General features: G+C 42.7%; 1 protein-coding gene across 4 annotated transcripts in view; it reads right to left on the bottom strand.

Annotated features, from left to right (window-relative positions):
• Positions 1 to 13,868, bottom strand: part of hao1 (hydroxyacid oxidase (glycolate oxidase) 1) — a 65,745-nt gene that overhangs the window by 36,186 nt on the left and 15,691 nt on the right. For all 4 annotated transcript variants that reach the window (XM_063056194.1, XM_063056193.1, XM_063056192.1 and 1 more), the window contains exon 3: positions 560 to 815. In XM_063056194.1, coding sequence (XP_062912264.1) covers positions 560 to 815 — 256 coding nt within the window. The remainder of the gene's footprint in view (positions 1 to 559; positions 816 to 13,868) is intronic.

Below are 13,868 nucleotides of genomic sequence, written 5' to 3'. Positions count from 1 at the left end.
GAACCACATTTTCAATACCACTGCAAATTCCACACAGATGATATCTTATTCCTGCGTTAATAAGTGCAGATTGTTTTTTTTTATTCCCTGGAAAATACAGCAGTCAATGTTCTTGAAGCTGAACCTTGCTTTTGTGTAAAATCTGCCACTTTACATTGAACTTAATGGTAGTAAGATTGAACCCAAATCGGTTAAAGTAACAAAAATGGAAATGAAAATAAAACAAATGCAGATGCTAGAAATCTGAAGTAAAAACAGAAAGCGCAGAAAAACACAGTTAGCCAGGCAGCTTCTATGGTGAGAGAAACAAAGGTAGCACTTCAGATCAATGATGTTACATCAGAACTAACAAAGAGACACCTGATACAGTAGGTCTGTTTCTCTTTCAACAGATGCTGAATAACCTGTTGAATGTTTCCAACATTTTGTGTTTTTGCTGCAAAGAATGTAAATAATTTCCATCTTATCTGCCTTCAGGCTGGTGTTACCTGAATGGTATTCTATACCTGCGGAAGAACAAAGACATTAGAGAGCATTTGTTATCATTCCCCAATATTACCTGAGGTGTGGGGGCAGCTTAAACTTGTTTCGCACATCCACTAAGCGTTTTCCCAGGTACGGTGTGTCTATGGTTAGAAAGATTCCTTGGTAGCCTGCCTTCTCAGCTCTTCTTACAAGAGATTTGGTCAGCAGCCGGTCCTTGTAGATGTATAACTGCAGCCAACGGACGGCGCTGGGTGCAGCTGCCGCCACCTGCTCGATGCTGGACGTAGCCCAGGTGCTGAGCATCATGCCCGTGCCCTGTGAGCTGCAGGCTGCAAGCCCCGTCAGAGGTGAGAAAGAGAAAATGTCAGATGCAGACCTAATTGTCGAGCAAGTATGAGAAGAACAACCTTCACATCGAAAACCAGAGTGCACTCAGTAATAGAGCATTTATATATTTTATATTCAAAGTTCAAAATTCTAAGTAAATTTATTATCAAAGTATGCATAAGGCACTATGTGCTACTTTGCAATTCATTTTCTTGCAGGTATTCACAGTAGATCAAAGAAATAAAATAGAATCAATGAAAAACGACACACATGCTATCACTTGATGGCAATTCTTTGGGTTTTATTACTGTTTGGTATCTAGATATTATATTTGTCTCAGAAAGAGACAATGCAGGACAACCATGCATTGGGAATGTAAATTAAACACGGCCGAAGCACATGTCCACAATGGAATTGTACCCATGCCCCATCATTTTGAGCAATTAGCTTTTTCTTTCAGGACCTCTGAGTGAATAGTTGCAGAGATTGTAGTTGAGTGGATCCATTCTGTCAATCAAACTAAGCAGGTGCCTCAGTGGATGGCAGTTCATTTGGGACAGCAAACATAACCAGCTAAACCCTAGTCACTGATCTCTGAAGGAAGATCAGAGATGAAGACTGTAGTGTTGCACTAACCAAGTATATTGATGACAACCTGCAGTTATTAGGTTAGGCCTAATTTGCAGAACTGTGTGCAGTCACCTAGCTACAGGAAAGATAGTAATAAGATTGAAAGAGTACAGAGAAAATTTACAAGGATGTTGCCAAGTTTTGAGGGCCTGACTTACAAGGAAAGGTCGAATAGGTTCGGACTTTATCCCTAGCACATATGAGAATGAGGGGAGATATGATAGAGGTACACAAAATTATGAACGAGATAGATAGGACAAATGCAAGCAGAGTTTTTCCAATGAGGTTGGGTGAGTCTAGAGCTGAAGGTCATGGGTTAAGGGTGAAAGGTGAAGTGTTTAAGGGAACATGAGGGGAAACTTCTTCAGTCAAGAGGGTGGTGAAAGTGTGGAACGAGCTGCCAGTGCAAGTGGTGAATGCAATTTGTATTTCAACATTTAAGAGAAGTTTGAATAAGTAGAGAGACAGAAGGGCTATGAAGAGCAATGGCCCAGGTGCAGGTCAATGGGACTAAGCAGAATAGTATTTGCAATGGACTAGATGGGCTGAAGGGCCAGTTTCTGCGCTGTACACTCTGTGACTGTGGTATTAATTCCAGAACTGCAAATACACCGCCAGTAGTTGTATTATACACTGGCAGAATGATGAAAATCTATCCCCAACAGTGTAGCATGGAGTCAGATAAATCGTGGCAGAGGCTGGCATTCTGAAATAAAAACAGAAAGTCAACAGGTCAGGTAGCATCGGGGAAGAGAGAACTGAGTTGATGTCTCAGGCTTCAATGGAAGTCATTTAAATAACAGTGTCTGTTGACTGCTATGTGTTAGAGTTGGATGAAGATCATGGTGGTGCCGAGAGGTAGAACGTATCCCCGGGCTCATCGCCATTGTACATTGTGAGTTACAGCCCACGATTTACTCTGAAAACATGAAGAGACAATTTGTGGAATTATAACAATTTCTCATAAACTAAGAGGACAATGCTTCCATGCTTCCACATTAATTACCTGTTTCAGTTCATTCTATACTGCTCACTGCAAAGTGGTCCCATGGCTAACTGTGAAGTTACTCAGGCATTGCCACTCTATTCTGGAATAGCTTTTCACAATGTGCAGCCTCTAAATAATTCAGCCTGACAGCCTGTGCCCTGAAGAATTTTTAAAGGCTCCCAGCCCACGCCACCAATGGAAGCTCAAGTCTAAACCATTGTCCCAACCTTAAAATACTGCTGATCAAAGATAAGCATGGGAAAATTATTCAATTAGCCTAAATTAACAGTATTTCATGGCCTGACTATAGAGGAGTAGAGGACTAGTTCATCTGTGGCTAGGTAAGTAGTGGGCCAGAGCTTTCATTGCTCTCTGACCTCGGCAGCTATGGGAACCTGACATCACTCCTGTTCAAAACAAGTCCAAACCAGTGCCAAGTTCACCACACGAACCATAGCCACACATGCTAGGACTGATGCTGTCACATGCGGCCACAAGAGGCCCAGTCAATGAACCAGCTGAAAAACACTTTGACAGCTAACAAAGTCAGCCATTGGGCTTTGCCAGCTGTCAAAGCTGTCAGAATTATTGACTTTTGCTGAATGTTCCTGACATTCCAAATCCCTTGCAATACAATCAAACAATCTGACACTAAGGGAATAATTAAGTACTAAAAACAATACCTAAAACCAAGAAGTACTGTATAATTGCAAAATTAAAACAAAACTCTATTAATTTATGAATACACAAATTGACTTACAGACTATCAGCAAATAACAGATGGGTTCCAATTTTACAAATGTCCATAAGACCTTTTTTCCATAATTTGGAAAACACAAAAATCACTCGATATGCTAACCATAAACACAAGAGATTCTCTAGATGCTGGAAATCTTGAGCAACACGCAAAGTGCTGGAGAAACTCAGCAAGTTAGGCAGCAGATATAGTAATCATACCTCTACAGTATTGTATTAAATACTATTGTAATGAATATATTAAAAGCACATAAGGCTGATTAGAAAGAACAGTTACTAAACACAAAGGGGGAGAGGAAACTAGTATTGACATTCCTTAAGTACGAACTTAAGTATGTACGTCAGACTTTTGAATTTAATAATGTTATGGGAGCTCATTCATATGTGGAGTGTACATTGTTTATAACCTGGGGATGGCCTGTGTAATCATTCATGCGCTAATCCTCTTCACAAACAAGAGAAAATCTTCAGATGTTGGACAGCTTGTGCAACACACACAAAATGCTGGAGGAACTCAGCAGACCAGGCAGCATCTATGGAACGTCGACTGTACTTTTTTCCATAGATGCTGCCTGTCCTGCTGAGTTCCTCCAGTATTTTGTGTGAGTTAATCACCTTCATTCAGTTGAAGAGACTGACTAATCCTGTATGAAATCACACAGCTGCAGCTTCATAGCCCACTACTGATCAAACATCAGAGCACAAATGGGGAAGTAGTGACAAAGTCTGACCAGCAAGTTCTGCACTTTAATGATTGCCGGGAAATCCTGAGATTGCACAGAAAAGTTCCTGAAGTTCTATGTTCCAGTCAGCTCTGGCCCGTTGCAATGAGAGTGGGTGGAAAATATAGGACACTGGTCTCCTGAAATTGTTTGTAAAGCAGAGATCCAAGAAGCCATTCTAGACTGAGAATTGACTACAATTATTGCCAAATCCTCCAGGCTAAATTACTACCTTGGTAAATAACAAATATTAAATGATTTGAGATTTAATTGGCAATTTTGTAAAACATTCATTTAGTAACTCGTTAACAGCAAACACAGCCCAGGGGAGTGGACTTCCAAGTATTTCTCATAATACATGGCAGATATTTTAATCTGAAGAGATACAGTACAAAAAACTAGTAACAGTTCTGGGGAATATTTGTCACTCCTGAAAGGTGTTTAATGTCCAATTCAGGCTCTGCACTTTTCTATCACATGTAATTAGAGATGGCAATAAAGAAAACAACACTCAGCTACTGTAAATCTTACCACCTTATCAGACAGGACAAATAGGTGGAAATGTTCATGCCCTGTTTCACCTTTCAAATTATAGCTGCAGTGCAGTCAGATGTGGCTTCTCTTCCCACTCTTGCTCCATTGCCTCCAGCATTCCCAGAAGATCACTTTGAAAGGGGAATAAAACTACAGCTATGAGGATCCCTGCAGCATCTGATGACCCTGTGATCTCTGTCTCGGAGGCCGATGTCAGGCTGTCTTTCAAGAGGGTAAACCTTCACAAGGCGGCAGGTCCCAGTGGAGTAACTGGTAAGGCTCTGAAAACCTGTGCCAACCAACTGACGGGCGTGTTGAAAGACACTTTCAATCTCTCACTGCTACAGTTGGAAGTCCCCACCTGCTTCAAAGGGGCAACGATTACATCAGTGCCCAAGAAGGGCAGTGTGAGCTGCCTCCATAGCTATCATCCAGTCGTGCTCACATCTACGGTGATGAAATGCTTTGGTCGTGGAAATGGTTGGTCGTGGCTAGAATGAACATTTGTCTCAGGAAGGACCTGGACCCACTGTAATTTGCCTGTCACCGCAATAGGTCTACAACAGACGGAATCTCAATGGCTCTCCACGCGACCTTGGATCACCTGGACAATACAACTATCTATGTCAGGATGCTGTTTATTGACTATAGCTCAGCACTTAACATCATCATTCCTCCAGTCCTGATCGAAAAGCTACAGAACCTGGGCCTCTGTACCTCCCCCTACAACTGGATCCTTGGCTTCCTAACTGGAAGACCACAATCTGTGAGGACTGGAAATAACGTCTCTACCTTGCTGATAATTAACACTGGTCCTCCACAGAGATGGGTGCTTAGTCCCTGCTCTACTCTCTCTACATCGATGTCTGTGTGGCTAAACAGCATCTAACCATTGTCAACTGAATTTCAGATGGTGATAAAAGGGCAGACCAGTTAGCTGAGTGGTGTCGCAGCAACAACCTTGTACTTAATATTAGCAAGACTAAAGAACTGATTGTGAACTTCAGGAAGGGTAGGATGACAGAACACAAACCAATCCTCATAGAGGGATCAGAAGTGGAGAGAGTGAGCAGCTTCAAGTTCCTGGGTGTCAGTATCTCTGAGGACCTATCCTGGACACATCATATTGATGCAGCTATAAATAAGGCAAGACAGTGGCTATATTCCTTTAGGAGTTTGAGGAGATTTGGTTTGTCAACTAAAACACTCAAAAACTTCTTCAAATATACCGTGGAGAGCATTCTGATTGGCTGCATCACTGGCTGTATGGGTGGGGTAGGCTACTGCACAAGATTGAAAGAAGTTTCAGAAACTTGTAAAATTAGTCAGCTCCATCATGGTTACCAGCCTCCATAGTATTCAAGACATCTTCAAGGACCAGTGCCTTTGGAAGGTATAATCCATTATTAAGGACCCCCATCACCCAGGACATGCCCTCTTCTCATTGTTACCATTGGGAAGGAGGTACAGAAGCCTGAAAGGACCCACTCAGAGATTCAGGAGCCGCTTCTTCCCCTCTGCCCTCTGCCATCTGACTTCTGAATGGACATTGAACCCATGAACATTACCTCACTACTTGTTTTATTTCTGTTATTTTGCACTACTTAATTTAATTTAACTATTTAATAAACATATATACTTAATGTAACTCAGGTGTTTTCCTCTATATTTATTTATCATGTATTTCATAAAGTTAGCAAATTTCATGACATAAGCCAGTGACATTAAATCTGATTCTGATTCTATCCATGCCCCTCTTCTTCTTTTCATCTCTGCTCCCCCCGCCCACCATCTCCCTTGGGCTTCACCTGCTTGCTCACACCCAACCTCCCTTACCAATTGTTTCAACTCCTGATAATTTCTACTTTTATAACTTATTTGTAATTGATTAATCTCTAGCTATTGGAAGTTTTTAGTTAGCCCTCACCACCTCTATCTATTACCTCAGTCAGTGCACTGCACTGTAAACAAAACCATTTATTATAATGCTGTTTACATTGTAAATACATGCTGGTGTTCATGTATTTATGTACATTTTATTCCATACCTGTACTTCTAACTTTATTTTTATATAATTTTTTTGTGTAACTGTTCGCATCATCTCCCTGCTGTGTGTCAAGGCGAAGATCTTCTTCAGTGTCGTTTCTAACCGGCTGTGCACCTACCTAGCAAAGAACACCTATATTAATACATCAGTCCAGAAGGGTGGCATTTCAGGGATGCTGGCTGTCTGGAGCATATCGGTGTGGTGACACAGATCATCAGGGAGGCCAGAGAGAACGAGGGCAACCTGTCAGTACTGTGGCTCGACCTGGCAAATGCCTATGGCTCCATTCCGCACACGCTGGTGCAGCTCACACTGACCAAATATCACTTCCCCAGCAGAATCAGAGACCTTATCGCTGATTATTACAGCAGCTTCAGGATGAGGGTCTCTTCAGGAGCAATTACATCAGCCTGGCACAAGGTGGAGATCAGCATCATCACAGGGTGCACTATCTCAGTGACACTGTTCTCCCTAGCCATGATCATGCTCACTAAGTCTGCTGAACCAGAGTGCAGAGGGCCCAGAATGAATTCTGCTCAATGGCAACCACCTATCAGGGCATTCATGGATGACCTCACAGTCGCCACAGAATCAGTCCCAGGCTGCCAGTGGTTTCTGCAAGGGCTCGAAAAGCTGGTGGAGTGGTCGCGGATGCGTTTCAAACCTGCCAAATCAAGATCGATGGTGCTGAGGAAAGGGAAGGTGGAGAACAAGTTCCGGTTCAGCATCACAGGCACAGCCATCCCAACCATCACAGAAAAGCCAGTCAAGAGCTATGGCAAAGTTTTTGACAGCTCTTTAAGGGACACAACATCCATTCAGGCAACCTGCACCGAGTTGGATGGCTGGCTGAAATCTGTGGACAAATCTGACCTACCTGGGAAGTTTAAAGCCTGGGTGTATCAGCATGGCATTCTTCCCAGAATCCTGTGGCCCCTCCTCATCTAAGCAGTTCCGATCTCAACAGTCGAAACCTTAGAGAGGAGGGTTAGCAACCACCTCAGGAGATGGCTGGGGCTGCCAAAGAGCCTGAGCAGCATCGCACTCTATGGACACCACAGCAAACTGCAACTGCCCTTCAAATCCTTGGAGGAAGAATTCAAGGTAACAAGAGCCAGAGAAGTGCTACAGTATAGGGACTCAAGTGACCCGAAGGTGGCTACAGCAGGGATCCAAGTAAGTACTGGCAGGAAGTGGAGGGCAGAGGAAGCTGTTCAGGAAGCGGAGGGCAGAGGAAGCTGTTCAGGAAGCGGAGGGCAGAGGAAGCTGTTCAGGAAGCAGAGGCGAGGCTGCGTCACAGGAGGCTGGTGGGAGTGGTCACACGAGGCCTAGCTGGGCGAGGATCTTTTCCAACTCCCCAAATGGACACCAGAGGGAGGAAAAGGTGTCGTCTAGTTCAGGAGGAGGTGAGAGCAGTAGTAGAGGAGACGAGAGCCTGCAAGGCAGTGGGAATGAAGCAACAGGGTGCTTAGACAAGATGGGAGAATGTGGTTGAGAGGAAAGTGGCCTGGGCTGATCTTTGGAAAGCCGAACCACACCGCATCCAATTTCTCATCCAGGCAGTGTACGATGTGCTTCCAAGCCCATCAAACCTGCACACATAGGGTCACTGTGCTCCAAGCGAGGAACCCTGGAGCACATCCTCAGTGGCTGCACAAGGGGACTTGGTGAGGGACGGTACAGGTGGAGGCATGATCAGGTCCTGAAGACCGTCACTGAAGCCGTCAGTGCAGGAGTTGAGTGGGCGAAGCAGTCCCGACCCTCCAAGCAGACCATTGCCTTTGTCAGAGCTGGGGAGCAGCCAATACCCGCCAAAAGAACATCTGCAGGCATTCTGACCTCTGCAAGTGACTGGCAGCTGTTGGTGGACCTCGAACGGCAGCTGAAGTTCCCCAACCATATCGCAGCCACCACCCTGCGACCAGACATTATCCTAGCGTCTGAGTCTACTAAGCAAGTGGTGCTGCTGGAGCTGACAGTCCCATGGGAAGATAGCTTGGAGGAGGCCTTTGAAAGGAAGCTCTCCAAGTACGCAGGACTGGTCAGCAACTGTCAGCAGGCTGGTTGGAGAGCAAGGTGTCTCCCAGTGGAGGTTGGTTGTAGGGGATTTGCAGCCCGTTCCTTAGTTAGAGCCTTCAGCATTTTGGGCATCGAGGGAGAGAGGAAGAGGAGAGCCATCCGCAGTACCACCGATGCGGCAGAGAGGGCCTCAAGATGGCTGTGGCTCAAAAGAGGGGAGCCATGGAGTCATAAGTAGCTAGCCATCTGGACACAAGCTGGGGTCTGATCAGCCCCAGCTGGGTCACCTGGAGGAGGGTGTATGATGTTGAAAGACCCGAAACACCCGATGATTCCAGGAACATCACTGAAGATGTGTCCAGAAGCATCAGTAGATGTCTGTACACAGCAGAACATTGTCATTCCTTTGTGCATGTCACATCAACACACTGCGGCAATTTCCTGATACATGCAAATATAAATGGCGAATCAAGTTGATCCTGGATCCTAGATACCTAGAGGGTGCTGTATAAATTCAAGTGGTTAAGTTGTACTCAGAGTGACTCACTATACATTTACACATAGACCTTGAACCTAAAAACAAATATTTTAAGTACAGCATTCTTCAGTCTTTATAAATTTGGACCAACAAGTGGGTTTGCAGTGCTTTTCTTTTTTTTTAAATTCTGAAGTCGGAAGACCTAACTACCGTGCTACTATTGTATCCTAAAGCAGACAGTTGCAGAATATGAATCGTGAGCGGTGCAATTTTTCTTCCACAACTGACATAGTTATTCAAAAATTGTTTATGTGATCTGCATGTCTTAAAATAGCTTTCAGCTTTTCTTTTGTGCCCTCCATGATTAAATTGTGTCCTTGTAATAGCTGTGGCTGAAATAATAAAGTTAATAAATCACTTTATGCTAAATGCAAAGCTTATCTAAATAAAGGATGTTATGTGGCACAAAAACTTCAGCTGCTTACACATTTCTCTCGAGCTGACCCAAGTCCATACAAGCAGAATTTCTCTTTGCTTTCATCCCTTTCTTAATGGGCCCAGCTTCCTGGAGGTGATGTGCAATTAGTGTCATAGTAAAAGACCAATAATTGGACTATCGATAGTATAAATTTAAATAGTCCTTTATGGTCAATTTATGTGTAAATTTAAGGCCATTGTAAATTGGATGAGGTAAATTGTTAAAATGAATGCAGTCCAGGTGTCTGATACCAGATTTCCATTTTAGTCCGGGATTTTTCACTGTAGTTTCTGAACCAATGTTAAGATCTGGGACGTATTCAACAAAACTTAGTTCACTCAAAGCTAAGATATAAACAGCAAATGTCGGCACGTCAGGCAGCATCTGCGGAAAGAGAAATAATTAACATTTTAGCTCTGAAACCTGAATATTTTTGAGTTTAATTCCCTCAAAAGTAAGTTGTGTGTGTGTGTGTGTGTGTGTGTGTGTGTGCGCTTTTTTTTTAATACACTGGTCTAAGTGCTCCCAGCTCCTGATCCTCTTTCCAAGGTTCCACTAATACTGGAAAGAAACCCTTCAAATATACAGGCCCTGTTAGGTATGTTTTTCATATCAATAAATATATAGTTTAGGAAACTGAAGTTTTCATCAATGCAAGTGGAAAGTGGGCGAGTGCAGTTTTTTTTTAAGTCATTCTGAAGACTGGGAGCTTTCAGTGAATTTTTTTGTTTGTTTGATAAGCTTATTTTCAGCCACATTAATACACTTGTGTCAGGTCATCACTGTTAAAAACATCAAGAAATACTTTATAAAGGGAATAAAAAAGGGAAATGACAACTTGCATGTTATTCCTCTGCCCAATTGTCTGCTGGCTCATGGAATACTTCACAATTAGAGTCAGTGAGTTATACAGTATGGAAACAGGCCCTTAGATTCAACTCGTCCATGTTATCCAAGATAGCGCATTTGCCCTTATCCCTCTAAGCCTTTTTACATGTCTAAATGCCTTTTAAATACTCCAGTTGTAGCCGTCTCTACAGTTTCCAGTGGAAGCTCATTCCCTATACTCACCACCTTCTTTGTGAAAACGTCTCCACTCAGGTTCCTTTTAAATCTTTTCCCCCTCAACTTAAACCCATGTCTTTTAGCTGCAGACTCTCCTTCCCTGGGGAAGAAAAAGACTGCAGCCATTCACCTTATCCATGGTCCTCATGATGCCATCCACCTCTGTAAGTTACCCCATCCCCTTTGTAAATATTCAAAGCGTAACCACAGCAAGCATGTTTTGAATCCGATTTCATAATCCCATCCAATCGTAAATCTTGCCATCAGCTCTATTTTATCAAATATCCCTTGGTATTTCACCCTCTCTGTTAGATTGGTGTGTAGCCCAACAATGATTCCATACTGTGTGCATCTTTTAAAACCTAAAGGCTGATCTCACCAGGCCCTTTGCTCGGAATTACTGTTGCATGAATCTGGTTTTGAGGACCAATTATTTGGTCGAGATGTGGACGGTACAGTGTTTAATGACTAGAATAACAATTATTTTTGTGAAATCAAATCGAATCATTTGAACCATAACTATCTGAGTAAACTAGTCTCGAGACAAAAGAGTAGGAGCCCAGGGCAAATGTCTACAAATACCCCATCAGACTATTCTCAAATCACTGATCAGCAGTAAGTTGTATTTCTATTGTAACTCTAAAACAGCTAATATTAAAATTTAGCTACAGCATATTTATCAGTGATTCCAGCAACCCATAAGCAAGTAAACAGGGACAAGCCTTTCAAAAATATACTAATTTATTGAGAATGTGGACTGTACTGCCTGGACAGACAAAGATAACATAGTGAATAATAGTCACTAAGAAGGATATACTTGAAGAAATCAGGTGCACAGAAAATGAGTCTGTACAGGCACAAACAGTATCCTCTGCTGAAAGATTATTTGAGCAGGTAGATTCAATTCTACACATGAGATTCTGGGAATCTTAAGCAACACACACAAAATGTTGGAGGAACTCAGCAGTCAATGTTTCAGGCTGCCTTGTCTATTTATGTATTCCGTTCCATAGACGCTGCCTGACTTGCTAAAATTCAATTGTACACAGTGCTTCACTGCCCCCTTGTGGTTAACTATCCCACACTTTCCAAATTGCACTACAAGGAAGATTATTACAGGTACTTTGGAGAACTGCCCGTAATTAATTATGAATTAAACATAATAGATCGTATTTAACCACTAAATTACTAAAGGATATTTATTTTTGTGATTGAAAAGTGGCCAGGCACAGTCAGCCTCACAGGGTTACACACTTATAGCCAAGATATCTGTATATTTTTCTAGGCAAAACTAAAACGAACATTGCATAATGACATACAGTGCTAATATTTTCTGATATAAATCTAGGCAAACACTGCTGGTGCAGTCACAAGGCATGCTGCACTTTAGACCTGCTGGCCTTGTAATAAAACATTTAACTGCAGGCCATCTTGTTATCTCAGGAGGATGTAAGACTCTACTGAGTTATCTCCAATATTATGGTTAATATTTACCTGGGATCAATACATTGTTCTTCATGGGACCTTGCTGAGCCCAAAGTAGCTGCTAATTTCCTGTAATACAACTGTGATCACACTTGAGAAGTGCTTCATTGCCTGTCAAAATATTTTAGCCATTCCAGAGTGAAGGACACCACAGCAATGTGAATTCTCCCTCTCTATGGCTCAGAAAGACTTAGAGTCATAGGGTCTTAGGAAAGTACAGAAACAGGCCCTTTGGCCCATCTAGTCTGTGCTGAACCATACCCGGACCATAGCCCTCCATTCCCCTACCATCCATGTACCTATCCAAACTTCTCTTAAACGTTGAAATTGAGCTCACATGCACCACTTGCACTGGCAGCTCGTTTCACACTCTCACAACCCTCTGAGTGAAGGAGTTTCCCTTCATGTTCCTCTTAAACTTTTCACCTTTCACCCTTAACCCCATGAACTGTAATCCCACCCAACCTCAGTGGAAAAAGCCTGCGTACATTTACCCTATCTATATTCCTCAAAATTTTGTATACCTCTATCAAATCTCCTCTCAATTTTCTATGATCCAAGAAATGAAGTCTTAACCTATTCAATCTTTCCTTATAACTCAGGTCCTCCAGTCCTAGCAACACCCTTGTAAATTTTCCCTGTTGCCATAAAGGTTTAATACCCTGCTGTCACAGGTAAATATGCCATTTGTCTCATTTACTCTGATTGAATGCACGGTTCCCAAATAGTGCAGGACTCCATTTCACAGCAGTCCTTACTCAGAGTGTGCAGACCAGTTACTGTGTTAATTAAAAGGCCTACTTTAGATGGGTCACTGGAGAACCCAACAGACAAGTTCTGCTGCAGACCACCAATATGTTCCAAGCATGATCTGTCTTGAAGGTAGGAACCTCTTATTTACCCTTTGGGAGCGATGACCACTCTGATATCTGCCTCAGGCAATTATCACTGATGGTCAATGCCACATGGACGTTGGGCACATGAATTACCCACCCCAGATTCCCACCCACCATCATTTGCATGTAATCTGCACACCAGAAAAAATGGTTTCATGACAACAGACGGAGATCTTGAAGACAAACTCGTTTAACGATCTTAGTCTGCTGAATGCTTTTCTTTCAATTGCGATATTAAACCTCTTGCAATTTCAATGCAATGTGCAATCCACAGAGAGGAAAATCATTCCATTGTATCCACTTCCAAATCTGATCACGGCCCTTGTGCATTTGTAATTCAAGTGACTGTAACATCATAACAGTAAGCTGTTTGTTTTTGGTGGTCTCTCCTCTCACTGTGAAAGGGGGCTACACTTCTCTGTGACTTGTTAGTGAGAGAGAGAGCGAGAGGTTCTGTGGCATGTCGAATTGTTGGGTGAACAATGATTTTTGTTGAACTGCAGTTCATAATATCTCTTTGGGGGCTTTACTATTGCTTGCTTGGTGGGTGGTAGGCACTGATGCTTCCTGCTGAAATAAGTGGGGGAGTAGAAGGGGGAGGGTTGATGCTTTTCTGCTGTTTATGCGTGGGAGGGGGAAGAAGGAGCTTTGGGATTCTAATGTTTTTTTGTCATTCACTCTTTGAGATTTTCTTCTGTTTCATGAATGTTTACGAAGAGTAAGGATTTCAGGTTCTGTACTGAATATATTCTCTGATAGAAAATGAAACCATTGAACCATTGAAGTGTTGAGGGATTCAAGAGTCATTTTGGTTTTAAATCAGAGGAGGTACTGTTGCACTAAGCCAGATGAGAATGTTAAATAAGCAAACCAAAGTAACAGCAAGTGTAAAAATGCATCACCTTCAGAGCTTCAAAACCTGGGCCTCTGTGCCTCTCTCTGCAACTGGATTCTAAA

This window comes from Mobula hypostoma, chromosome 8 (assembly GCF_963921235.1).
Source record: "Mobula hypostoma chromosome 8, sMobHyp1.1, whole genome shotgun sequence".
Lineage (NCBI taxonomy): Eukaryota > Metazoa > Chordata > Chondrichthyes > Myliobatiformes > Myliobatidae > Mobula > Mobula hypostoma.
The sequence above is the reverse complement of the archived record's forward strand: the minus strand, read 5'-3'. Positions and strand labels throughout refer to the sequence as shown.